The sequence below is a fragment of the Notamacropus eugenii genome, chromosome 1, assembly GCF_028372415.1.
Source record: "Notamacropus eugenii isolate mMacEug1 chromosome 1, mMacEug1.pri_v2, whole genome shotgun sequence".
NCBI classification, from domain to species: Eukaryota; Metazoa; Chordata; class Mammalia; order Diprotodontia; family Macropodidae; genus Notamacropus; species Notamacropus eugenii.
Genome location: NC_092872.1, coordinates 758,447,533 through 758,474,714, shown reverse-complemented (window position 1 = coordinate 758,474,714; position 27,182 = coordinate 758,447,533). Strand labels below are relative to the sequence as shown.

The window sequence follows — 27,182 nt, the reverse complement described above, 5'->3', positions numbered from 1 at the left end:
ATGAAGAAGCTATCTATAGTCATATGAAAAAATGCTCTAAATCACCATTGATTGGAGAGATGCAGATCAAAACAACTCTGAGGTACCACATCCCACCTATCAGATTGGCTAACATGACAGAACAGGAAGAGGATAAATGTTGGGGAGGATGTGGGAGAGTTGGAGCACTGATTCATTGTTGGTGGAGCTGTGAGCTGATCCAGCCATTTTGGAGAGCAATTTGGAACTATGCCCAAAGGGCTACAAAAATGTGCATAACCTTTGACCAGCAATACCGCTTCTAGGACTGTATCCCCAAGAGATCATAGAAATAGGAAAGGGTCTCACATGTGCAAAAATATTTATAGCAGCACTCTTTGTGGTGGCCAAAACCTGGAAATCAAGGGGATGCTCATCGTTGGGGAATGGCTGAAGAAGCTGTGGTATATGAATGTAATGGAATTCTATTGTGCCATAAGAAATGGTGAACAGGAAGACTCCAGAGAGGCCTGGAAGGACTTATGTGATCTGAGGCTGAGTGAAAGGAGCAGAGCCAGGAGAGCTCTGCACAGCAACAACCACAGAGTGCCAGGATTATTTCTGGTAGACTTGGAACTTCTTTGCAATGCAAGGACTTACAAAAATTCCCAGTGGACTTTTGAGGCAAAACACCTTCCACATCCAGAGAAAGAACTGTGAAACTGGATTGCAGAATGAAGCAGACCATTTTCTCTTGTATTACGTTTTGGTTTGTTATACGATTTCTCCCATTCTTTTTAATTCTTCTATGCAACATGACTATGGTGGAAGTGTATTTAATAGGAATGTATGTATAGAACCTATATAAAATTGTATGCTGTCTGGGGGAGGGATGGGGGAGGAAGGAGGGCAGGAGGAGGAGGGAGGGAAAAAATCTAAGTGATATGGCAGTGATTGTAGAACACTGAAAATAAATAAAATAATGGTAATAAAAAAGAACTCCGATGCTGTGCCGTTCAGGGTGTGTGTGTTCAGTGCCGATATTTATTCATTGTCTATGGTACCTTTTAGTAAAATGCAGTTTCCACAATTAAAAGAAAAAAAGAAACTGACTTCCTTCATGGGGGATGGACATAAACATTCCTCTCCTGGCTTGACAAAGAGCATTGTCCTTTTTAGAATGAGTATGTGACAGCCTCCCTACCCCACTATGGCTGGACATGGCTGAGATTTAACTCTGTACATTGTGCACAGCTTCCTGTCAGAGGACAGTTTGATTTTTCAGGTTAGAAATCTTGGTGACTTGTTAATAGAAAATAAACTTAAAAATACAGTCTCCTCTGGGTCTGACCATCAGTTCTGTACGGAATTCATAGCCTTGTGTTTCGCTGAAAACACGAGTGGTGAGACCCCAACCTGAAAGAGTTAAACTGAGGAAAACAGCCCAAAACAGAGCTTCTTATGTGGGATTCATGAATTTGTGTGGGTTTTTAAAATATTATTATGCGTATTTTAATAGCATAGGCTTCTTTGCAGTCCTCTGTGTTTTATGTCATGCATTTACAAACATGATTCTAAGAAGGGGCCCCAGGCCTTCACCAGCTTGCCACAGGGCTCCATCCCACAACTGAAGCCTCCTCGGGTGTTTTGGGGTCTGTGATGCTTTGTGGGGATCCAGGTACCTTCCCAAGCAGTGGAGGACTTTGAAGACCATTTTGCGAGCCTGCTGGCAGATCTGCACAGCTCTGAGCCTTCAGAAGAGCCGGGTAGTAGAGAAGGGGCAGAGGGCTGAAGGAGAAGCTAACTTAATGGATTTCTGTGCATGCTCCAAGCCTGAGAGGGAAGGACAGAATTGTCTGGCCTCCCAGACACGAGGACCGTCCACCTTCATAGGGGAGACTAATTTGATGGAGGCAGTGACTGTCCAAGCGAGTGACCTCATGGGAAGCAGAGAGCAGCTCTGTGGCCAAGTCAGCAGGTGTGTCCCAAGGAAGAGGAAATGAAGTTTGATGGTCTCCAAAGCTGCGTTTGGGTGTGTGTATTTCTAGAAGTATTCATTTTTCCAAGATGTCTTTCCAGGTTTTATGCCGGGGAAGATCTTTTTAAGTTGCGCTAGGAGTTTAGGAAAAAAATCCACTTGACAAACTTTTCATCTTTTCAGATATCGCCTATTTAAGCTCTTAGACCTTGGGCGAGCTCACAGTCCCTTCCACGCATAAAGCTGAACACTTAGATGGCCCTGGTCCGGCTCCCATCTTTGCTCTGGACAGAGATCCGATGTACCAGCAGAGTTTAGAAACGAAGCAGCCTCAAGTTTCTCCCTTTACCATTTGCCAGAAAGAACTGCTCGAAGCTCTGTTTTAATGAACAAACACTTCGTTAGAGCGATAGCCCTTACTGAACATGTGAAAGGAGGCACAGCTTTGTCTTTTATTCCCTTTAAAATTTTAAATCTCAGAATTTCAAATTCTGTTGCTCCTGGGTTGACTTTTAACATTTTATGTCAGAATATCTTGTAATTACAAGGAAAACAAATATAAGTATCTCTTATTGGAACTCCAGAAAAAGTTTTAAAAAAGCCCAAGATCTTTGTGTAATTCTTAGAGAGTGAGAAGCAGGTGAGTGACTGGAAGCTCTCAGTGTCGCCTGGGCAGGCCCCAGGGCTTCGCTCTGCTCGGAGCCAGACCAGGCCTACGATCTCATGGAGCTGGCAGCCCGGATGTGTTGGGAGAAACTAAGACGCAACGGTAGGCGTGTAATAACCCAGCTATGGGTGACTCAGGCAGAGGGGAGCCTGTTGGTCGGTCACAGCCCTGAAGAGCCAACCTGGTGGGATCTGGAATGGGATCCGCTGCCCTGGCAGGGACTGGAGCAGCTTCATCTCCCCAGGACCTCCTTTTGGCCCGTTCCTTTCCTGCCTGGCCGTGCCCAAGGACGAGAAGTAGTGAGGGGCAGGTTAGCTGGGAGAACAGCACCTGCCCAGAGCTAATCTTGGGGCTTAGGACCGTGGGCCAGCCAAAGCCCAGGTAGGTCTGAATTTGTGATCAGCCTTTCCTCTTTTGATCCTGAAAGCCACAGGAGAAGCTGTGTCATCCCCCAGCCTGTCTCATGTGATTGCAGATTTAGGGCAAGAAGGGACCTCAGTGCCAACCACACAGTTTATGGATAAGGAAACTGAGGCCCAAAAGTGTTAAGCATCTTGGTAAGGGTCCGAGGCAGGATCACAGGGACTTCAGGGGTTATCTTGTCTCCCATTTTGCAGATGAGGAAACTAAGACAAATAGAGGTTAAGTGGCTCACCCCAAGCCTGTGGGAGGAAATAGCACAGCTCCAGTCCTGTGGTTTCTTCGGGCAGAGAACTGCCTGGGGGCTAGGAGTCGCACGACCAGTATGAATCAGCAGCAGGTCAGCCCTTGGTCCACTCTCCCTCAGGAACAGCAGTGACACCAGCTGATGTTTCTGTATGGGGCCTCCCAAAAGTCTTTGTCCAGACTGAAGATTTAGTAGCTTTAAAATCTGCAGAACATACTTGATCTTGTTTCATGAAATCTTGAGCCAGAGGCATTGAAGGCAGCCGTGATCTGGACAAGCATCCCCTCTTCGATGTCGCCACAGGAGGGGGCCTCTGCCTGAAGACCTCTGTGAGGGTGCAGGAGCAGGCGCCTCACACACCCAGGATGGCTGCTAGCACAAGCTCTGACCTGCTTCGCTAAAGGAAACACAACTGTTAAAGGGGTCAACAACCTTATTTTAATTACTGATAAGGTGAAAATACGACACAGAGAAGTTAGCACAGAGGGCTCCTACCGTCTGAGCGAAGTCAGACAAACACCTCCATGCGCTGCCAGACCAGCACAGCACCAACCTCTGTGTAGTCGGAGGGCTCCTAACAAATGGCTCCTCAGAGTCCTGTCCAGGGAATCCATAAGCAAACCTCTCCTCAGAATGCGTGTACACTTTGGCTAATAGGCTCTGAGCCAGAGGCTTTCACCACCCTCAGGACTGCTAATTAGCTTAGTACCAAAAGGTCTGAAAGCCTTCCTACAAGCAAGTGCCTCCCTAGCAAGTTCCTTCCCCAGTGGGCTCCATGTGTGTCCCAGCTGGGCAGAGTTCAAAGCAGTAAGACATCCGTGATCACACATGGTCACATAGGCCTGTTAATGGATGGGGAAGATCTTCATATTCCATTTACCTCACAGAGGGGCGCCCACCCTCTTCACCTGGGTCGTCTGGGAGCCTAAGGAAGCATTCCCTGCTGCTCAGGTCACTTCCCCTCTTTGCTGCCCCCTCCCCAGGCTCCCTCTGGGACCCCTCCTTCCTGGCTCCTGGGACCCTCAGAGGTCTCCAGGCTAATCGTCTCCATGCCCTTTAACTGTGCCTTGTACAGTGTAGAGTCCAGGCCCTTTCCTGCCCCAGCTGCCCTCCCCCATGGTCTCAGGTTATCCCCTTGTGCCCCATGGTGAGCACTGTCCTCTGGGAATTTGGTCCGGCTAAGGCTGAGGCCGGGTTGCAGGCCTCCCCATCACCCTCTGCCTCCATTGTCTTTTGGGGCTGCCTTATTGTTTTAATCATGCTGCTCACTTGTGCAGACCTTGTGGTCCCTGTAACACGCCCCCCCCCCCCCAGATTGTTTCAGAACAACGGCTGCCTAGCCCTGCCTCCCTATACCATGCTTGTAAAATGGGTTCAGTGTCCCCCATGGGGGAGGCTTTCTGCATCTCATGATTAACTTTCATCTCTTAGAGTCCTCCCGTGCCCTAGCCTGGAGCTTCCCCATTCACCCCTGTTTCCAGAGAGGTTATGTGATGTGCCCATGAAGCTCGTAAGGGTCATCATCAGTTCTGATCCTGGAGAATGGAAAAGGAAGCACGTTTCCCAAAAGTCCAGGTCCGTCATTCAGTCAGTGCTTACAGTGCACTTCCATATTCTAGGCAAGGTAGGGGGAAGGGGAGAGGAGCACTGGGACAAGAAGCCGGCCAGGTGTGATGCACAGCGTTGGGTGATGTCACTGTATTTAAGCCTGGGTTTCTTTGTGATGAAAAATGTCCAGAAATGACTGACTTTGAAACAAAAGCCTCCGAAATTTTAGGGGTTCTTAACTTTCAAGGCCACATGCTGCTTGTGTGGTGCCCTGTCACTGGTCCTTACGCCCCCTCCTCCAACACCATGCCGTCCAGATGCTTGTAAACATCCCACCTCCTGGTGGCACCTTGGCCCAGTCACCACTTAGCCCAACCTGCCCGCTTTCCTTTGAGGAATCCTTGAGTAGAGAAGTGGGAGACGCTTGAGCTTGGATGGGCCCTCCATCTCGTCTATGTGAATTTTCCTGGCCAGTTGTAGACAGCCTTCCATCCCTGCCTCCCTGTCCTGGTCCTTTCTTGTCATCCTGAGAGGGAGGCCTGGCCTCACCCACCTTTATCCTTCCTCTAGCCCACCTTCTTTTCTTGTAGCACATGTGCTGGATACACGTGGTCTCTGATACCTCAGCAGGGTCCTCTACATTGTGCCAGCTGCCTGTCCCCTCCAGAAGACCTGCCAGGCTTGAAGAGCCTCGAGTCTGCACCAAGGACCCGTCTGATTGTGTCAGCAGTCTCATCAGCCAATCAGTGAATAAGCATTTAAGTGCCTGCTCTGTGCCTGGTGCTGTGCCAAGTGCTGGCCAAAGTCCCTACCCTCAAGGAGCTTACAATCCAGTGGGGAGACAATGTGCAAACAGCATATACAGGATGAATGGGAAGTGGTGCACAGGAAGGCCCTGGACCAGAGGGAAGGGGGAAGGCTTCCTGTGGAAGGAGCCAGGGAGGCCAGGAGTCAGAGAGGAGGAAAGACTTTCACCAAAGGAAAAAATGATGGTTGGAGACCAGCTAATGCTAAATGACTGGAAGAGATGCTGTCCTGAGCTCCGTGGGGGCCACCCCCTCCCTCCCACATCTTTCACCAGCTGCCTGGAGGCAGGGACCGAAGCTTCTATATTTCCCTTCCCCCCCCCCCCAAGGGACCCCAGGCACACGTGGACTTGATCTGCCTTGTTTTTCCTTAAAGCTCTCTCTCCCACCTTCTGTTCCCCCACCCCCAGCTTCAAACAGCTTTGGGAGCCCCATAATCTGAGGCTGGCCTGCAGGGATGGGGGAGTCTGGGCTCTAAGATCAGTGTTTCACCTCAGAAGGAACCTGACCTACCAGCATCCTGGGCAGCCATGCCAAGCCTGCAAAACTATGGTTTAAAACCCAACACCTCTTGTTGCATTTACAGGACATCCTCCCATTCCTGAACCTAAAGGTCTTAGGGTGTGTGTCTGAGGGTGAAAGAAGGGCCAAGGCCCTAACTGCTGGGGAAGCTGGGTCAGGTGGGGCCCATGGAGCAGGGTTGTAACGTTGTCAGGTTACTAGCCTCAGCCGAACGGGGATGGGAGGGTTAGGGTGAAGCCGAGTCAGAGGGGCCTCAGAGACCAAGTCCAAGCCTCCCATTACAGATGAGGACACTGAGTGGGGTGGGGGGGAGGGGAAGTCACCTCATGGTCACCTAGGCTTGGGCCCAGGTACTCTCTCCGCACTGCTGCTTCCCCCCCAATCAGTCAAGTATACACCATAGGGACCCCCGCAGCTAATGATAACCAGCCTCACTTAATATAGGGGAGCCCCCTCTACTCATTCCCTTATGGTATAGGACCCCAAAGAAGGGAAGGGATTGGCTCATCCCCAGATCCACTGCTACCCCCCCCCCCCAGGTGAGCAACAGGGAGGTAGGCAGCCATCACTGCTGCCCAGGGGAATGGACAGGATGGGGACCTGATGACATCCACAACAGGGAGGGACAGAAAGGACCTGGGGACCTAGTTAGAGGAAGTGAGGGCTGCCAGGTTCCTTTAGAGTGGGTGTGGGGAGGTGGGGGCAGGGAGCACTAGCTACAGCCCCCAAGGACAGCCACCCTTGGTCCGTGCCTTTGAACAAGCTGCACCTCAATCTTGCTGTCCTTTGGAGAGGTTTGATTAGGCAAAAACCAAGCAGCTAATGAGTTTTAATTTGCTTCTTCCAGCTCGAGCAGCTCTGTTTGGGATGGGCTCAGGAACCTCATGCTCTCCCATCCCTCCTGCCCCACAGTCTAAGCCTCCACTGCTCCCCAGGCCTGGTCCAACCTCCTGAGCCCCAAAAGCTGCTCTCCTGATAATCTCTCCAGTGCCGCACAACCCCCATCAAGATTAGATTATGTAAGTGACTTTCCCAGGGTCAGGCAATCTTCCTGACTTGGGCCAGCTACTGGCCCCTACGTTTCCTCTTCCTCTAAACCCTGTTGCCTCAGGACAGACAAGCTGATGGTGGTCTGAGCTTGTCACCTGCCTGCCACAGGAAGGGCCAACTTGTTCCAGTATTCTCGTCCACTGCCCTTGGACACCAGCAGGTTGGTGCTTTGGGTGGCTGCATCCCTGCCTGCCTCCCATGAGAAAATTGCCTCTGCATGCCAGCCTCCATGTCCCACAGGCACTCCTGACTGAGGGGAGTGGCACACCCTTAGTGTTCAAGGCCCCGGGAGCCAGGCAGAGAGGGACTAAGGCATGGATATCTGGGAAGCAGAACTGATGCACTTGGATGACAAAGGCTTTATTTCTTCCTTCTGACAGTCATTGTCATTACCGACAGCCTCCCTTTAGGGAGGATGAGGAAGGCCAGCACCGCAACAAGGATTCCGACAGCCAGCCAGAGCCAGGCCTGGTAGAAGCTGTTGCCTGCAAGCGAAGGACAGCCTCCGTTCTTGCTCATCCCTGGACTCAGGCACCTCTGTTTAGCCCTGTCCCAGGCTTGGAGTCCTAGTTAGGGCCTGCAGGCACCTCCCCGAAGCTCCTCCCCCGAGGGCTCAGGGTCAGCTTTGCTGGCTCTGGGAGACTGGGCTATGTCCTGGCCCCTGGTTAGGACCTCTCAGCCAGATACCAGGTCGCGGGCCTTTCTGGGCACCTAAGCCAAGCTACTGGCTGCCCCTGCTCACGTGAGGCCTGGCAGAGCAGGCTATGGGACATGCTCAAGTGCTCACCTGGCCTTGCAGGAACCTCCTCCTCAGCAGGGAGCCTGTCAGGAGCCTGGAGCACGATGGGGCCCATGGCTACGTATCCTCGTTCAGAAAGCTGGTCTGAAGGGTCAAGCACAGTTCAGAGATCAGTGCTTCTCACGCAGGAAAAGCAAAGCTTTCTCCTTATGATTCCTGGGGGGCATTAAATTGTCCCATTTCACAATCCTTAGACTGAGATTCCAGTATTGTGACTTGTCCAAGGTGACACAGCCAGAATTGGAGGGCAGAGGGAGAAAAGACATTTTGCTCAGGGAGGGATGGGGCCTGCACCTGTGATTTTATTGGCATAGGAACCTCCCAGGAGAGGGGACTCTTTCTCCCAGTTCAGGTTGGCACCTTCTATGCTACTGACAGAATCAGAGTTGAAGAGCTGGATCAGAAGCAGGGCTTGAAAAAGCCAATTCCCTGCCCGCTAGGCCACACTGCCCCTTAGGACTCCCAGGCTGCAGATTAGCCCTAGATGTTTCCCCGGTATGGCCTCTCACCTGCTTCTTCCCATCCAAGGGGACACTGGCCTCCATAAGGAGCTCCCTCAGGGCACACCAGGGTCAAGCAGTGTAGATACACCTGCAGAACAGACAAATGTGGAGGTGGCCTCAAGCCTGGTTCTCTGAGGGAGATGGGGGAGCCCCAGCAGCCCTACTGAAGTGCACCCCAGGGTGGGGCCTCAGCTGCTATCGATTCCAGCCGTACCTCCCTTCAAGGAGCCGTAGGCACAGTGAGGTCTCAGCTCCCAGCCTGTCCCTGTCCCATCCCTTCCCTGGAGCCACAAGGTCTCCCCCCACCCCATTCCTGCTGCTTTGCTCCCACTGCCTTGAGTGCTGGCCTTGGGAGTAGGGGAGACCCCAGTTAGAATCCCTGCCTCAGACCCAGACTAGCTGTGTGACTGTGGATAAGTCTCTGTGCCTCAATTTCCTCATCTGCAAAAGTGAGTGGAGGAGCAGAATCTGCCTCATGGGGTTTTGGTGAGAACCAAACATCGCCTACTAAGTGCTTTGCAAAGTGCTCTGTAAATGCAACTATTCTTGTCAGAAACCAGCATCCCCAGTGACTTGGGTTGGCATTCCGAGCCTCTGGTGATTCCAGCAGCCTTGTCCTCGCATGGCTCCCCAGCAGCAGGGAATGAGATGGAGCCGGTGAGAGGGGCCCATGTGTCAGACAGTTCCTCCCCTTCCCCGCTCCCAGGTGTCCAATGTTCTCTCAGCTCCTCTGGGAGGCTCATCGTGGCCTTGGGGTCACCTGGTCTCGAGCCCTTCTAGGCAAGGCTCATCTGTGTTACACTGAATAGCCCATTTTGGGGTGCTGGTGGTGCCTGGTGCACACAGGATGCTCCCACTGTTTGCCTGGACCAGATGCTATGCAGAGTGAGGACCTGGCTCCTGTCCTCCATCCAACGGAGTGGAGGTGGGCCAGGAAGAGAAAAGGCTAGAGCTGCCATCTTCCTGACAGCGTTGAGATTTAAGATTTGCAAGAACTTCCCATGTTATCTCATTTGAGCCTTCACAACCCTGGGAGGGAGGGGATGTGTTGTTATTCTTGCTGAGCAACCTGCCCATGATCACACAGCTGTCTGAGGTAGGATCTGAGCTCTGCTTTTCCTTTCTGCCACTCTGGCCCTCTCCGCACTGTGCCTCCTAGCTGGCTTTCTCATGTTGTCTACCTCAGAGTAGGTGGATCTGGCTCCCCTAAGTTGCCTGACCCTGAAAGAGGGGAGCCTGGTGCCAGGAGACACTGGGAGGTGTTGGGAGATGGGGCTGCCGTGAATTTGTTCCTTCATGGAGGAAGTAGCCTGCCCTGACCTATCCTGAAGGTGACCTGGTCTCTACGAGAGAAAGCCTTCCTGTATGGTCATGTCCTGGCCTCACATGTCCCCGCATCCAGCAGGCTCTAAGCATGGGAGCATCTGAGGATCTGACAGCTCCTCCCAAATGGCACCAGCCTAGAACCTTGACCTGAGCCTCCCAGGGCCTGGGCTAGGGCAGAGTCTGCTGCTCACCTGCCCAGGTGCAGGCCTTGTGTGTCTCACCATCAACCTCTTGACAAGACTAGGACTCTTGACCTGTCCACTCTTGTCCACAGGGCAGAAGTCTGTGGTAATCTCACTGTTCTTTACTCCACATCTGGGAAAGAAAGCAGATGAACTGAGGGGGACATGCGCCCCAGACACACCTGGCACAGGGACCCTCCTTCCTCCCATCATATGTTGTCTGGTGACAAAGACAGTTGTGGGGAGGAGGCTTAGACCCTGGCCTTTCAGGACCCGAAATAGGAGTGGCTGGAACCAGATTCAGGTTTGACATCAGGCAAAACCTCCCCACAGGAGGAGCTCCTGCCCAAAGAGGGCATGAGCTTCCCTTCTCCGATGGGGTTCACATAGAGCCTACGGATTGCCCTATTGGCCAAGGGCATTTTGTTTAAGGCAACTCAGACCATTGGATCTCCAAGTCCCTTTCAGTTCTGAGGTCAGGGTCTCTCAACTATTATGAGAAACAACTATTATAAGTCAGGAAACTGAGGCCAAAAAAAAAAAAATTCTACAGGAAACCTGAGTAGGGCACAGGTATTTAACCTCCTCAAGTGTAGATAGAGAGGGGCTGGGGAGCACCCCTCCCTACTCAGAGTCCTGTCACAGCATGCATGTGCACAGGTTAACATCAGCGAGTAGGTCTGTAGCTGTTGGTTGGGGATGGTCACCTCCATCTCCCATTCTCAAAGAGGGCAGGGATTCAGAGCTGGAACAGACCAGCATGCCCCTCCTACCCAGGATGGGCCAAAGGGCTTGCCTGTTGACAACCACGTTCCACTGAGGTTGGCTGTGAAATTTTGGAGACACTGACATCCAGCACTTGTCCAGAAGGAGCTCCACGGGGGCACCCTCATAGTTCATCAATTCCACCTCAAAGAACAGGGGCTCAGACGTTTGTTTCATGGCAATGGCATCTCCCCCATAGAATACTGAGAACGTGGGATCTTGGAGAGGGAAAACAGCCAGCAGAGAGTGAGTTCTGAGACTTGGAGCTGGAGGGTCCCCTCCCCTAATTTGCAGATCCAGAAATGACTCAGAAGGGAAGCGAGTCACTCACGCAGTAAATGAGAATCCAGCCCCACACCAAGCTAAGGGTACCCGGACCTCACCACCTTGGCTGCCACGGCGCAGTCTTACCTTTTGATATCCTCCATTGTATCTCTAGTGTTTGTCTGGCTCTCCTGGGCCCTATGGGGAGAGAGGAAGTGTTGCCAGATCCAGGGCCAGACCAGAGTAACAAGACGCCCCCTCTTCCACGGTCACCCACCTCGCACATGAGCCTGCTGTACCATTGTCCCATCTCCGTAGGGAAGAGGGCGCTTGCCCCGAGGATTGCTCCCCAGCCTCAGCACCTGGGTCAGCATCTCCTCCGACTGGTAGTAGCAGAGCAGCGTTAGCCTGGGACAGGAAGGGAGAGGCTGTTGTGGTCACTCTGCACCGTGTTGGTCTTCCGGCACCTGGAGAGGGACCATGAGCCGGGCTGGTGTTGGCCCTGGGTGCCCCAGGTCACTCTGATGTACTCCACGAGAGTCAGAATCTGGCAGCCAGAGACTTCACAGCTCTCCTTAGATCTGCCCCCAGCTCTGGACTTTACTCACTCCAGACCTCTGGAGACATGATTGTAGACCAGCTGATGAAGCTGGCAAGCTTGGCGGTAGAATCTTTCCCTCTATCTCAATCACGCCAGGCATGATGTTTGCCCTTGTCTGAATTGTGCCAGGCCTGGGCTACGTTAGAGAAGACACCAGGGTGAGAAAGGATGGGGTGTTTCCTTTTAGGAGCTCCTGCCCCTCAGTGACAGGGACACAGCAATCGAAGCCTGTGTTTGTATTGTACTTGAAGGGTATACAAGTGCGAACATACTTGGGATAGAGAATATGACATCTGTAATATCTCCATTTTGCATATGGGGAAATGGTCTGAAAAGTTAAAAGCAACCTGCCCAGAGTCACACAGTGGCAGGATTGGAACTCAGGCCTTCCTGACTGTAGGTCCAAGGCTCTGTTCATTGAGCTGCTTTAGCAGGGAAGCTCTCAGGACTGCTGACCCTCCCAACTAAGTGGGAGAGAAAAACAACTGTACTTTCATTGGTATAAACGGACTCCTGATGTGAAGACTCCTTCGCCCAGAATAGTTCTGCTGTCCTTAGAGAGATCTTCTAGACCTCTGAGAGGTACATAGGACACTGGTATCAGTGACCTGCACATGGTCACCCAGCAAAGTTTAGAACTCGGGTCCTAAGAGCCCTGACCCCCTCAATGCCCTGGGCAGGGTCCTTGGTCTCCTGCTCTGAAGAAGGGCGATGAAGCACCCAAACTGGGAAGCCAGGAAGTCCAGAAGTGACTTAAGCCTCAAAGGCCTCTTTTCCAAACTGTGTGTCTCAGACCATAATGAGGATTTAGACATGGACCCAACGAGTCCCAGATGTAAGGACCTGGGAGCACACTAGCTCTGCCACAAGTGTCCCTTTGGTGCCCTGTAGCTCAGCGTGTCCAGAGGAAGGCCCCAAGCCTGACCCAGAAGGACTCAGTCTTACCTGTACTCTGGATCTCTGGTGATGGTGGGCACGCCTCTTCGAGGCAGGGCCTCTCTCTCATAGGTGATCTCGTTTTCATAGATAAGATGGCCACTTTCAACCTGAAAGAGCATCGTTAGCTTAGGATGAGACCAGATTGAAGAACCCTCGGACTTATCGAATGTAATCCTGTTATTTGATATCTGGGGAAATGAAAACCCAAAGGGGCCAAGCCAGTTCCAGAACCAGGCCCAATTTCAGTTCAAGGCTTTCTCTTGTACTATGCCAGTAGTGAAGGTGGGAAAGATGGCAGAATAGTCAGCCTTACCCTCACAGAGGTCCCACAGTTGGTGATATGAAACCAGAAGAGGGAGCGGTCCTGGAGAGATTCTCGAGGCTTGCAAGTACGGTCTTTGAGTGTAGCCTTGCCCATGTCAATGGAAGGGTCAGTCATCATCAAGGCAGACACAGCTATGGTCCCATTGGGGAAACACACTAAAGATAAGAAGAATTATCCCTCTACGTCTCATCCTGGGTCCATGGGCTGGTTAATGTGCTGTTCCTTGTGGGGGTGGGGTGGGACCTATGTACCAGGACTGGTCTTAGTTTATGCTGCTGTGATGGAGCTGGCATCCCTACCCCAACTTCTGCCCACCCAGACCTTCCTTGTATTTACACTGTTGGCCCACATGCATAAGAAGGGATGGGTCTTGACTCAGGGCTGCACTTGAGGGTTGGAGCCAACGTTAAATTGATTTGTGGTCCTTTACCATGTAACCCTCAGATTCCATGGAGGCAAGTTCTCTTGGAGCTCGGTCAGACTAGGAGTGATCTAGCTACAGAAGCAGGGTCACTGCCCAGGGTTCGATAGAACTTCAATAATGCTGACTACAACCCTTGAAGAGTGGAGAGGCAGGCAAAAAGCAGGTGCCTGAGGAGTTCACCTGCCCAGGAACTCAAGGGGCTGAGTCTACTGGTGCTAGTAGAAGAAAGCAAGCTGGGCCCAAGTCTTGCCTCTACTTACAAATGAAATCCGAAGACACTCGGTGGTCACAGCTGACAGAAAAGATATCCAGGGTCTCCAGTGTGTCTGCTTTCTTCAATGCAACATCGAGCCTCACCTGGATGCTCTGAAGGCTGACATCCTGAAAGTCACCACACAAGATCTGTGGGGGATAGCATGTGCTTCCCTGGTCCTAAGGACTGTGGGGTGGCAGAACTGGCATTTCCTAGGATGGTTTCAGGGGCTAGTTAATCCCTCCAAGTTCTGAAGCCCAGGGATGTCGGTTCATCGGTCCCTCCTGACTCGTCTTATACCAGAAGGAGAATTTCTTCTACAATAGCTGACAAGTTGGCATCCAGCTGCTGCTGGAAGACCCACGTGGAAGGAGAGCTCGCTACCATCCAAGACTGCCTGTTCCGCTTTTCATTCGTTTCCCTTTTACACCTTAATTTTTCCTCATTCTTCCATCTGGGGCCATTCTCTTCTGTAGGACAGCCCTTTACACACCTGAAGAGCAAAGGCACCCTGAACTCTGCACAGCCACACTCCCCTAATTCCTTCAGCCAACCCCCATATTGCACACGCTGGCAGGCCCTCAGCATCCTGGCTTCCCTGTGCTCTCCAGTCTGGAAAGGGGGACATCCAGAGCTCATCCAACTGCTAGATGTGCTCTGATCAGGGTAGTCAAGGCGTGTGCCTGACACCCCCTTCTGGGGCTCTTCAGTGAGGTCCAGGACCAGGTTCGCTTTCTCAGATCTTGACACCCACTAACCCCGAGACCTTTTCCAGATCAGCTGCTTTCTGGTCTTATGTGTGCCCCCCTGTATGAAGGAGGTAAAGGTCTGGCATTCCAAGCCAATGGCTCAGTGAGCCTGAGGAAGCTTTGCCTTTCCTTGATTTGCCAATGCTCTAGCTAGTCAGTTTTCTTTTCCTTTTTTAAAATAAAGGTGTTTTCTAGTTAGCCCTTCAAGCTTTGAGTCACTTGTAGAGTTATTTAGCATGTCATCAGTGCCTTTCTCCAAGTCATAAGAAAAATAGGAAACGATATGGATCTCTGGAGTACTAGAGACCTTCTTCCAACTTGGCAAACCATTAGCTATGACCCTTTGGGTCTGCTCACTCAGTCCATTTCAAATAAATCTTTATGTTCTCTCCCTTAGCTCCCATCTCTCCATCCTATCCAAAAGGGTTAAGGTTAGCTAGAAATTAGGCAAATTTATTAACATTCCGGGAATCTCATCTGGTGACAGAAAGGAAGGGAGGGAGGAAGGGAAGAAGAAGGAAGTGTCTGGCATGAGCCATTTTGGCCAGCACGGTGCTGCTCAGGCTGATTGTCATGCCCCTTTCTACCTCTCCATTGTCTAAATCCTGCTTTGGATGCTTGATGCTCAGGGTCATTATATCATGTTGCCCATGTATGACTTCAGGATCTCTGTGCCTCCTGGACAGGCCCCCCATAAAGGCCCTCAGGGTCACCATGAGCATGTTTGGGAACATCCATTAAAGTACATCCTCATCCTCTCACAGCTTAACACTTTATCAAAGCTCTTGCCAAGCCCTGTCTGTTTCACCCTTTCCACATATTTTGAACGTGCCCCCATCTCTCCTCTGATGCTGCACCCAGTCTGGTGTACACCCTCATCCCCTCACACCTGGACTATGGCAGTAGCTGCTGGGGGTGGTGTCTGTCTGCCTCAGGTCTTTCCCCACTCCAGCCACCCTCCATTTGGCCACTAAAGTGATCTTACTGAGGTGTGGCCATGATCCTGTTACACCCCCCCCCCCCCCCCCACTTCATGAGCTCCCTGTTGTGTCCCTGATGCTCTGCTTGGCATCCACAGCTCTTTATAACCTGTTCCCCCCATCCCTGCTTTCCAGTCTTCTCATCTTTCTCCTCCAATATGGTCTCTTTGATCCATCGACACCTGCCTCCTCTAACTATCTGAGCTAGCTCTCTGAAGCCCTTCTCTCATAACAAGCCTGTAGGATGAGATTATACATTTTTCCTTCTCTAGGTCTATCTAGATGGCCCAAGGCTCTTTCCTGGCTCTGAGGTAGACACTGCTGCTACTGAGGTACACAAGGAAGCCAACGCACAGAGGGGCCTGATGGCCTGCCCAGGGCCACACAACATATGAGAGCCCAAGCTCCAGCTCTCATGGTCTACTCTAGATGCAGCCAGGTGGGGCAGTGGATAGAGCTATGGACCGAAAGTCAGGAAAACCTAAATTCAGATGGCTCAGATACTATCTGTGTAACACTGGGCAAGTCACTGAACCTCTGCCTCAGTCTCCTTATCTGTCAAAAGGGAATAATAAAATCACCTTATTCTCACAGCCCTGAGAGGCTGGTGAAGTATTTGTAAAGCATCCTGCAAATCTCCAAACACTCCACAAAGACTCACCTCCTTCACCTCCCCTTCTTACCAACGACCAACTAAAACATGTGCTATTTATTGTCATGGCCTCTGAGACCCCATGTTACTTCCACAGCTGGAAGTGTTCATCCTGGCATAGTGGGAGATCCAGGAGATTCCCTGGATGTGTAAGATCTCTGGCCTTCTAAAAGAAGGTAACCATCCAGATGGAGGCTCACACACACGACTGATTCCCAAATACCTATTGGCACTTGGTACATTGGTACAAGATTAGTATCCCAGGACTTCTCAATCAACTCACCTGGCCTGCAAGACACCTACCTCATATGCAAGCCCCTTAGAGAAGACAGCCACCTTCAGCAGCAGGTGAGTGGCATTGGTGGTCAGGAGATAGCCCTTGGGCAGGGTTGAGGTGGGGCTCAGGCGCTGGTTGCCAACATAGAGATACCAGTACAGTTGCAGTCCAGCCATGGGGATGGTGAGGACCATGTTTTCCCCATCACAGGTGCCAGTAGCTTGGGGAAGCTCTGGGAAGAAGGCAGAGCAGTTAAGACCCCCCACTACTCCACTAAAATGGGGTTAGTCATGTCATATCGCATTGGGCCCAGTCTGGAAGCTGATACAGCTTGTGTTCAGACAAGTTCCCATTACACAATGCTTAAGCATCTCTCTTGCTCCTGTTAGGTAAGAAGGTAGAGTGTTATCCTTTGCAACAGATAAAAAAAGCCCCAAAGACCTGGAAAGTTAGAATGAGGGCCCCTCCCCGAGGCTGCTGTGGGGAAGCCTGGGTTCAGTAGCCTGCTCCGAGGGCAGCGCTCTCTCCAGAGACATCAGCCCACAGGTGTAAAGTTCTAGGCACTGTGCCTAGAGGAATGGATGGAGATTTGGTCACATTCACTGAGGGCTGGGCCGTGCAGGCAGTGACTTGAGGCAAGGCTAGAACTTGTGCCTCCCAAGGCTTCCTACAATGCTCCCTCACTCTCTGGAGGCTCTGGAGCAAGGAGGACCCGCACCATGTGCTCTGCAGACACTTACCAACATCCTCCAGGATGCATTCCACCTCTGCTGCTTGATGGAATGGCTTCTGCTGAGGACCCACACTCAAGGTGAAGTCTACCAGGAGGGTGTATTTGGTTTCATTTCTGTTCACATACTGGAAGACACAAAGGAAGAATTTTTGGGACTGATATTGGTGACATCAGGACTATCTATGAAAAGTGTCACATTTCTTTGATAGGCTGGCCCCTAAGCTGGCCTGGGGATCCAGTCTCTTCCAGGGTCTACCATTCTAGCCAGGTCTGGTAGAAAGAGGACAGCAAGGCAGTGCACTGGGTAGAGTCAGGAAGATCTGAGTTCAAATCTGGCCCCAGACTCTTAGCAGCCAAGTGACCCTGGACAAATCACTGCGCTTAGTAGCTGCGTGACCCTGGGCACTTTGTTTGCCTCAATTTCCTTATCTGTAAAATCAGGGTAATAATAGCCCCTTCCAGGCTCACATGAGTTCCCTTTCAAGCTGGTTTAGTTTAGGCCACACAGTGATGCTTGGGAAGGTGCTAGTGTGGATCAGAGCAAGCTACGGAAGCCATCTGCGTCCTTCCCACCAACTCCGAGGAGACCAGCAGCTTGCTTCTCATGAAGGATTTTAGGATGGAGCTTGTGGGGGAGGAGCCCGTTATAGGGGAATCTAAAGCTCGAGGCCAGAATCTTCCCTGTGACTGGGGTCACATCCCTCTCTTTCTATGGGCCTCGGGTCTTTCCTATTCCCCCACCCCCAGTCAAAGGAGGGGGCTGGGCTATAATTCTTGTAACCCACACACGGTGGCATTTTTATAACGGGTTGTCCCTCTCAGATGCTTTAGTGGAGACGAGCTCTATTTTTGATTTTAGCAATCAATCGCTGACTTAATGCTTGTTGATTCCCTAACTTTTGGGGGGATGGGGTGGGGTTTGCCCACCAGGGAATCACTGGGGAGCAGACTCCCCCTGGTTGGAAAGACTTCCTGGAACCTGTCTAATCTCATTGGGCTTGGAGGCCACCTCATCCACATCCTGGCAGAGAGAAGAAGGAATCCATACCACCCCCAGCTCACTGAGAAGCAGCTTCTAGGGGATTCTCAGTGACCGGACCCTCTCACCTCTTTCAGTACATTTGGGTCATCAAAAGGCACATCCAGCAAAAATCCTTTGGTGCCGTTAGGGAAAGGGATCTCCAACACATTGTAGCCTGGATGTTCCGAGTCAACAACAGCATAGGACATACGCCCGACCACTACTGCCACCAACTGGTCATGTGGAAGGACGGAGCCCAGCAAGACCTTGAAGAGTCTTGTTTCTGGAACGGTGTCTGTCGGGAGGGTTAGTGAGTTTAAAAACAAGACAAACCAAGCAGGAATGGAGGAGTTTTGAACTCCCCTGATCAAGCCCAAGCCCCTAGAAGCTACCACCTTTGTAGGCTAGAATAGAGTTCAGACTCAGAGGTCTCCTTCCCAAGCTTACCCACATGCTAAGGTCTAGAATTTTTACAGCTCTAGGTTGGATTGGCTGTTAACCCAAGGCTAGAAGCTTGGAAAGGAAGAAGCTGACCCCAGGCACATCATGGGGATCATGAAGATTTTACAGACTTTCTGGGTTTCCTCTCCTTGTCTAGCTAACAGGATTGGGAGTTAGAGGACATGGTAGCTAGCACCAGGCTGTGGCATTTTAGAGGGATGTGAGCACAGATGGGAGGGGACCCCCTGGTCTTCTCCTTCACCTTCATCCTAGTTATTATGTAGAGGTCAATCTCCTCAGCAGGGTCTGGTAACCTCTTTGGGACCCCAGTGCCAGACATGATGGCTTGCACACAGTAGGATTTTTAAAGTGCTTGTGAGGAGGTGGCTATAACAAAAAGCCAGAGAGATCTTTTTTTGAGGGGTGGGGGTTGTTCAGTCATTTTCAATCATGTCTGACATTTGGGGTTTTCTTAGCAGAGATACTGGGGGAGTTTGCCATTTCCTTCTCCAGCTCATTTTATAGACAAGGAAATTGAGGCAAACAGGGTGAAGTGACTTGCCCAGGGTCATACAGCTAGTGAGTGTCTGAGGTCACATTTGAACTCTGGTTTTCCTGACTCTGGGCCCAGCACTCTGTGCACTATGGCACTGCCTAACTGCCCTAGTCTTTTAGGGGCCAGCTGATTTAGCCTGGAGGCCAGTGCCTTCTTCCCGAATGGCCTCCGGGGCCATGATGTCCCAGGCCAGCATGAGCACCTTGGGTTGGGAGGAAATCCTCCATCTGCTCCTGGGCACCACCATGATGTCCCTATGTCTGACGTGCTCTGGATCTACCATCATCCTTTGAGAGCCAGGGCCCAACACTGACCATGACCTTGCTTGACAATAGGGTCAAGGACCTGAAGGGCAAGAACTGGGTCCCATTTCCCAGGTCATGGTTTAACGCAAATTCCGACAGTGGGCATGTCCAGCAGATCAGTGAATACTTCAGAGGAGTGGTTTGATGGAATGGACTTTTCAAGCACCCCATCGTACAGAGGGAGGGACCTGGGCTTTTAGAGTACAGGAATGTGCTTGGAGCTTGTTAGTAGGTTATAGGGTCAAGGTTCGGGCCCCATGGCCTCATGGCACAGAACTGCCAGGAGCTCTCTCCCTGCCTGGGACCTGGTCTCCTGGAGGGCCCAAGGCCCCTGCTGGGGCTCTACTTACTGTCAGTGACCATGAGTGTCTGGGCCATGAAGGGCGTGGTGATGGGTTTGATCATGAGAAGCTTGGTCAGGTGCCAGTGGCTGTCGGTCCATGTGTGTTCCAAGAGCAGGTCAATGCTGTAGGTGGTCCCATAGTGGCCATGAAGAATGTCACTCTAGAAGGAAGGGGAGCCGGTGAGCGGGAGGGAGCTGCAGCCACAACCTCACCATATCATTTAACTTTAGCTTCCTCATATGTGAAATGGGGTTAAGAAAATATTGGTACTACCTAACTCAGAGTACCAGGTAAGGGCAAGTCACAAAGTAAGCCTCCTACACAACCACGTATTTGTGTGGCAGGCTCCCCGAGGGCTCCTCAGCCCAGCAAATCTGCTGTGCTATTGTGTTCCACGGTGTCAGGCCCCATTTGGGGTTTTCTTGGCAAAGATTCTGGGATGGTTTGCCATGCCCTTCTCCAGCTCATTTTACAGATGAGGAAACAGGCAAATAGGGTTAAGTGATTTGCTCAGGGTCATGCAGCTAGAGTCTGAGGCTATATTTGAACTCAGGTCTTCCAGACTCCAGGCCCAGAGCTCTATGCCCTTGGCCACCTAGCTGCTCTCAACATGCTTTATAGGGGAAGCCAAAGGTACTTGTTGCACAGCCTAGGTTCGAAGGGAGCCAAGGCAGGCTGTGATCTCAGGAAGGTCATCCCTAGAACAGGCAGCAGAATTTTCCCAAGAGCTCTGCTCCCCCCACTCCCCTGCTCCTACCTCCTGCACGACTTAATGGCCCTCCCTGCAGAGGAAGACTTGAATCTGGCCCCCATGCCCAGTTGCTGACCTAAGCAGTGCCACTGCTGGACACTCACCTGTGACCACCCACCTCTGGCACCCACAGGGATGGTCACTTCAATGTGGGTCATGTTGGAGCTGAGCCCATAGCCATGGGATGCTGCCTCAGCTACTCTTTGGCCATCAACCCCTAGGGAGACGTTTTCTGATCTGAAGGCACTTGGCTGAAGGGTCAGTGAGGGGAGGATGCTTGGGATGACCCAGGTAATGCTGCTGGGAGTGAAACTGAGGCCACCTGCAGATCAGAAAGAGTAGAGCAGAGAGAAGACTGAAGGATCTGGAAGGCCTGGGGCCAGCGATTCCTGCCCTTCTGGCACATGATTTCCTGCATAGGGCCAAGAGGTCTCCCTGCTGGGCTACCCAAGCTGCACAAGATCTGGGGTGCTGAGGGTAGCCCCCAAACCCCTACCCCCATCATCCGGATCTGCTTGGTGCTTTCTGCCCAAGAGGCCAGAATAGTCAGGGGATGCAGAGTTCTAGTCAACTCTTCTCTCTAGTTAGGTGCAGTTAACCAGAATCCAGGAATGGAGAAGGCTCAGACCATTTGGCCATCCACATGTTGCTGAGAATCCCCTTGGCAACATCCCCAAATGGCCACTCAAAGTCCCTTTGCCTCAGCCTTTATCACTGAACACTCTCAGAGGTGGTTACTGTACTTGGTGCAGCCTTTTGGGAAGGCAGGCCTGACAGAGAGATGGTTTCTGAGTCAGGGATCATAATAATATTAACATTTTGATAGCACTTTAAGGTTTTCAGAGAGCTTTGGAGATTTTATCTCATCCTCACAATACCCCTGTAAGATGGGGCCAGTTATCTCCATGGCACAGATGAAAAAACTGAGGCAAACAGGGTTGACATTTCCTACAAGGTGACTTCTCTCTCCCTTTAGGGACCAGGGCTCAAGGCTGGGCACTTGCCAACAGGACAGGAGACAGTCGTATCAATCAGAAGGAGCAGCCACCTCCGCTTGTACAAGGCTGTGGAGCGGACTGTGGTGACGGGCACACCTTCTACCTGCCCAAGGGGAAGAGGGGCAGAGTCAGGGGGAGAGTCCGTGGAAGCCCCTCCCCCCAGGTCTGATGGACCAAGGCTCACCAGGGTGGTCTCCGACTCATTGGTGGAATAAGGCGATCGCAGGAACACCCTGGACCCAGTGTGGTTGAAACCATAGCCCAGCTTGGACACGCTGCTCACTGCCATGATCTTTCTGCCCGTGGGTGGGTAAAATACCATCTGCCATGTTTTGTAGGCAGCTTCCTGGGCCTGCCAAAGGGGACAAGGTGAGGGCCTCAGTCCTTCATCCTGGACTGGACCTCTTGGACTGCTGCAGAATGAGGGAGTTTGTCAAGAGAGGCAGGAAGTGACCATGACTTACCTTCTCCCTCTGCCCTCAAAGACTCAAACAAACCCAAACCTTTTTCTACTTGACCTAGAAATCTTCTTTTTCTGATGAGGCAGAGCTCTCTAGAATAGAAACTCCCTGAGGACAGGAATGGTTTCCTTTGTCCTTGTACACCCAGTATCTTTTAGGCACTTAATAAATGTTGTTGACCATGGCTCTTGGAATTGGGCTTGAGTGGTGGCACCTACTGGTGAATTAGGTTATGGCAACCTAGCTGTATCTAGCTGATTCTCAATACCCAGTTCAAAGGAGAAGGGAAGATGGAATTCTAATTGCTGTACATACAAGCAGAGTTTAAGCATATGGTCCTCGTGGTCTGGGAGGCCCATGAGAGCCATTTGAGCCACAGAAGGGCTGTAAGAAAGGCAGGGTAGCTAGACCATGCAGTGGGGAGATCAGAGTTCGAATCTGACTTCAAGTACTTACTAACTGTGACCCTCCATAAGCTCCTTCCCTATTCATCCCCAGTTTCATCATCTGTTTAAAAAAAAAAAAAAGTGAGGTGACCACAGGGTACGAGGACTGTTTCTGATAGACGAAGCCCGTCACAGCAACACAAGGACCTAAAACCTTCCTAAAGGACTCGCGGCAAAATGCCATCCACATCCAGCGAAAGAACTACGGAACTGGAACGCAGAACGAAGCAGACTTTTCTCTTGTGTTATGTTTTGTGTTCTCTCATGGTTTCTCCCATTTGTTTTAACTCTTCTATGCAACGTCACTAACGTGAAAATGTGTTTAATAAGAACGTATGTGTAGAACCCATAAAGGACTGCATGCCATCTCAGGGAGAGAGGGGGAGAAATTAAAACTTATGGAAGTGATTGTTGAAAACTGAAAACAAATTAATTTTAACAAGTGAGGTGGGGTTGTTGTGGAGATCAGAGAGGGAATATATGTCCTTTGCATGTATCGCTGCACTAGTGAAACAATATGCGACACTGCATCCCTTACACAAAAGCATTTCGCAAACCGTGGAGCCCCCTAGGAATGCTGGCCTTTATAATCCTGGTGCAAGGGATCAGTCAGCTTGGGCGCCCCTTGGAGGGGAGGGAACGAAGGGTGTACTGGGAAGGTTCTTTGCATCATACCTCTGGTAGAGTGTCCATCCACTGCCTCGAGATCCGCTGTTCCGGAACCTTGGCTTCAGACACCTTAGGGACGTCAACCTTCACTGAGACCTGCCAAGAAATCTGGTTATTGCTCCTCAGGGACAGTCGATCTTAAAGGAACAGGTTTGGGAGTTGGACTCTGGAGACTGAGGGTGCTCTCAATGGCTCTTTCCTAGGGGGGGACCCTGGGCAGATAGACTCCTCATTTAGTCTCCCCAAGCGAAGGATCAGGACACCACTAGTAGCCAGAGAGTGTCAGGGTGGCACCACTACCAGACAGCTGCACCGGAGGATAGGGGGATCCGGGCTCGACTTTTGTCTCCAATTCTTGTGTCCAGGCTCATGGAGCCAGGGCTACTTCTCAGCCTCTGTTTCCTCATCTGTAGGATGGGAATACTAGTGCTTGTGTCCCACTACCTTGTGGGACCAGAGAGAATTTTCTACGGTCCTTTTAAAAGGAGTTTGTAAACCACAGAGCACCATGGGGAAGATATTCAGCCCTACCACCTCACACCAGGCCAAGTTTGTCTCACTCCTCCCTGTTCTCTCCCCTTACAACACCCTTTCCATCTCTTTTCCCATAACCTGCCCCTTCCCCCCATTATTGTACCACTGAGACAGACTTGGCCAGAGCAGCTTAAACCTTGTCTAGGGGTATTGGGAGCGGATGGGGCAAAGCTCCCCTGGGCCTTGGGGCAGAGGGATGATTTCTCAACTCCATTCACTCCTAGGGAGCCTCATGTCCCTAGCACTTTTTGGCTTGTTACCTCCATGTAGTTTTCCTCACACAGGATCTCTCTGGGAGCCCAGAGGCTGTAGGTACAGTGCATAGTGTGAACATAGGTCACCAGGGGGTCTGAAAACCTGGACACCTTTATATGGACACCCAGGGAAAACCATTCATCTCCCTAGAAAAGATGGGGCCTTCATGAGCACTTCCCATTATCAAAGCAGGATGTTTGAGAGTCTTGTGGCTCAGGTGGACAATGTCTGTGCCCTTCTAGTGTAGTGGGACTTGGCTGGAAGGGGCTTGGGGTCCTGGGGATAGAGAATCAGAAGGAAGATGAAGGGGTCCCCCCACCTCACCTGGTACTCCACGTGTTCCCGCTGGCCCCAACCTCCTCCCCCACCACAGCTGCCTCTGGGCTTCTGGTCCTGGGACATGTGAGGGGACTGCACCACTTGTGGACAGACCTGCATCTCAGAAGGTGTTTCCTGGTCTCATCTCCTCTGACATGCCCCCAACCCCCTTTGGGCCTAAGCAGAGCCCTGTCTCATACTTGAAGATGGCTGTTATCAACTTACCCAATTCATCACGTGACAGCTCAGCAGAGATGCCCGGAACACAGGATTCCCCCAGACATCTGAAGACAGGACATAGCCACAACGGGAGGCCAGCTCAGCCTCCAAGGGGACAGCTGGCCAGCCATTGGGATCTGAAAGGGAAGCCATGCTCGGTGTGGTGCCCCCCCAAAGTTCTAAGCCCCATCATGCTGTAGCACCAAAGGCAAGGTCTGGGGCTGAGATTTTGGGGAGAGCCATCTTTTGGCAACAGTCCCATGCCCTTTGAAAGCTCAGTACAACCTTTTATCCTAGCCCCCCCAAACGAGGGGCATTTAGCTATCCCAGATTAGATCTCAGGCCCTTACTTAGAAAAGGAACATCCTCCTCCTTAGGGGAAGTTCCTCTGCCCCTCTGAAGGAGGCCATCTGACTGTGCCCCTTACACCACCCCCTTTTAGAGAGAGGTTAATATCCACCCGAGTTTTCATCTCCGGTCCTTTATGGTCTAAGAGCACAGTCCAGCAGCCTCTGAGACAGGCCGATGTAAGGAAGCGTTCTCTAATCCTTAGGGAAATCCCGTGATGGGAAGGGCTGCTCTGAAAGGGGAGGAGGGGCATGGTATTCTTTATGTACCCTACCAGAGGTCTACAAGCAGAGGCTAGATGCCCCCTTGTTAGGGATTTGGACCAGATGCCAAGGGCCCTAGTGGCTCCAGGATTCTGGCCATCAGTCCCAAAGCAAGGACCTTACCTAGCAGGGTATGACCTAGGGGCTGGGCCCCAGAGAGGACAATGAGGCAGCTTAAAACTCACCAACCAGCTCCAGACTGAAGTCTTTCCCTTTGAGGAAGGCCTGGTTTAGTTTTAGCCAAAACATCCTCGGCAGGCAGTGGCTTTCCACGGAGCCTGGGGAGATGGAGAGGGCACAGGTCTGTTCTGCTCCCTCTGTACCCCTAAGGAATCCTTGGAGTTTACTCCTTGGGCAGCCCAGACTGGAATCACTTCCTTACCCACAAGTCCTCAGGCCCTAGGTTGGCACCTGAGGCCTAGGCCCTGAGGAAGGAGACTTTGTTCCTGCCCTCTAGGGCCTTATATTCTGGGTGGGCCTGGGATCCAGGGCTCACCCCTCTGTACCAGGCGGCCCTCCAGGGCTGGGCCCTGGGGAAGACACAGAAAGGAGGAGAGGGCCTCCCTTAGGGAGCTCCTGGCTTGGTCTGGAGTAAGACACAAACCTATGCTGCCTTCCCTCCCCCACGAATAACACACATTTGGGATGAGTACAGCTGAGGGTGGTTAGGGAGGTGGGGGGAAAGGTCATAGCTAACAGGGAAGAAAAATCCTGGAGGTGGAGGGGAGAAGGGACCATTCAGGCTCAGGGATTGGGAGGTGCCTGAGCCCAGGTCGAAGGCAGGGGGACCTTTACCCACCTGGGGGGAGCACGAGGGGCTGCTGGGGGCTCCCCTCCAAGCCTGGCCATGGCAGGAGCAGCAGCCAGAACAACATGGGAGGTGGCAAGGCTGAGATTCTGCAAGAGAGGAATAGCCTTGGGTTGGGAGGAGGAGAGGAAAGGTAGAGAAGACTGAGGGTCCAGCAGGACCCAGGGCTGCTGCCTCACCTGTGGAGCATGGCACCTGGGGGCACCCAGGGAGGCTCTGGGACAGACCAAGAGCCCCACACTCAGGGAGCCTGGCTTTTCAAGGCTTCCAACAAGAGGGAGTCCTCAGGGGGCCATTGGGAACAGCTGGGAGTGTGGCCCCACCCAGTGCAGCTGAGTGGAGCCCAGTGGAACTCTCACCTGTGGGATCTGCTCTGTGGGGGAGTGAGAGGGGGCTGGGCCTTGACACCCCATTGTCCCCCCTCCCAGTTTCCCATCTCCCCCACAGCCCTCCACTCCCTGCCACTGGGGGAGGTGGGGAATGACAGTGGACCTGCTGATTCAGGGGTCCACCCTGACCTTGACCACATCGGACTGCTGTGAAGTTGGGGAGAGCAGCTGGGCCTGGGTAAGAGATCTTAGACCAGCGCAGCCTAGGGCTAAGGGGCAGCAGAGAGTGGGCGTGTTCTTCATTTCTCTTTGGCACTAGGCTTCTCTGCAATGGGTCTGTGGGGAAGCTCCCTGGGGCTGTAAGCAGAGGCCCAGCCCCTGGCTCCCCGATGAGGTCCATAAAGCCTAGAGGAAAGGAGGTGAGCCATCTGGCTTTTGTCTTTGTAGCCCAGGCCTCGACATATTGAAGACGCTAAAAGTCCTTGAGGAATTGGGCTGTGGAACTGAATGAGTGCCAGGTCCAAGCCAGCTCTGATCTCTGTTCTGAGCCCTCTCCCACCCCGTTCCCACCTTCCCTTTTATGTTCCAAGGTCCCTCCCAGTGCCCATGTTCTCTTTTCCCGTTCTAAGGACCCTCCTGGCTTCAATAGGGCCTGTTCTCTGCTCTCAGGTCTCGTCCAGCTCTGGCATTCCATGATGCCCTCACTCTATTAATGGGGAATTTCTGAAAATTTGTTTGCATTCAATCTAAACAATCGGGCTAATTTGTTCTTTGGTGAAAATGAGAACCATCTGTGCTGTCGATATGAAATGTGTGTCTCTGCAGCGAGCGGGCTTCGGCCCCTGGGAGGCACCAATGGGGCCTCTCCGGTCCTTGGCTAGCACCTGCAGCTGGTGCCTTCTGTTTGGGCCCTTCTGGTAGCCCCTGAGTGGAGATTCAGGGGAGTCCTAGCTAGAGAATGTCATGCAGTCACTGAAAACATCGTGCTTCATCCTCAGAGTGGCTGCTCTGGGGGTCAGTCCCAAGCAGTGCCCACGGATGGGATGGGGCTTCCAGCTGAGGCCCTGCACCTCCTGGGCTGGGATCTCCAGCTGAGGCCCTACACCCCTAAGCTGGCCTGCCCCATGGTCTCCCTAGACTGGCATGGA

General features: G+C 52.1%; 2 protein-coding genes across 5 annotated transcripts in view; one reads left to right on the top strand and one right to left on the bottom strand.

Annotated features, from left to right (window-relative positions):
• WDR35 (WD repeat domain 35) overlaps nt 1-3,671 on the top strand; it is a 73,463-nt gene extending 69,792 nt beyond the window's left edge. Inside the window, exons 27-29 of the mRNA XM_072634563.1 lie at nt 1,637-1,936; nt 2,613-2,705; nt 3,518-3,671. Of these exons, the coding sequence (XP_072490664.1) occupies nt 1,637-1,936; nt 2,613-2,705; nt 3,518-3,671 (547 nt within the window). The remainder of the gene's footprint in view (nt 1-1,636; nt 1,937-2,612; nt 2,706-3,517) is intronic.
• A 3,864-nt stretch (nt 3,672-7,535) lies between these two features.
• On the bottom strand, nt 7,536-25,999 carry LOC140528351 (uncharacterized). 4 transcript variants are annotated; one of them, XM_072646165.1, is made up of 24 exons: nt 25,885-25,970; nt 25,697-25,794; nt 25,083-25,175; nt 24,293-24,423; nt 23,755-23,895; nt 22,967-23,056; nt 22,302-22,352; nt 21,569-21,736; nt 21,391-21,487; nt 20,491-20,708; nt 19,642-19,795; nt 18,076-18,284; nt 16,976-17,093; nt 16,262-16,467; nt 13,585-13,705; nt 12,889-13,055; nt 12,582-12,682; nt 11,313-11,443; nt 11,183-11,233; nt 10,803-10,989; nt 10,016-10,139; nt 8,505-8,586; nt 7,984-8,079; nt 7,536-7,681 (listed from the first exon to the last, which is right to left on the bottom strand). In XM_072646165.1, exons 1-24 carry the CDS (start codon nt 25,893-25,895, stop codon nt 7,557-7,559), a joined length of 2,970 nt encoding a protein of 989 aa, XP_072502266.1. In that variant the 5' UTR covers nt 25,896-25,970; the 3' UTR covers nt 7,536-7,556. The 4 variants fall into 4 exon arrangements, with proteins under 4 accessions (XP_072502266.1, XP_072502340.1, XP_072502417.1 ...); XM_072646239.1 differs by lacking the exon at nt 22,302-22,352 and having other exon boundaries at nt 25,885-25,999; XM_072646316.1 differs by lacking the exon at nt 23,755-23,895.
• Nucleotides 26,000-27,182: the final 1,183 nt, after the last annotated feature.

Coding starts and splice junctions, on each gene's coding strand:
- LOC140528351 (XM_072646165.1), bottom strand. Junction 23,057..23,754: donor GTGAGGAAAACTACATGGAG/GTAACAAGCCAA, acceptor ATTTCTTGGCAG/GTCTCAGTGAAGGTTGACGT. Junction 12,683..12,888: donor ACTGTGGGACCTCTGTGAGG/GTAAGGCTGACT, acceptor ATGCTCTTTCAG/GTTGAAAGTGGCCATCTTAT.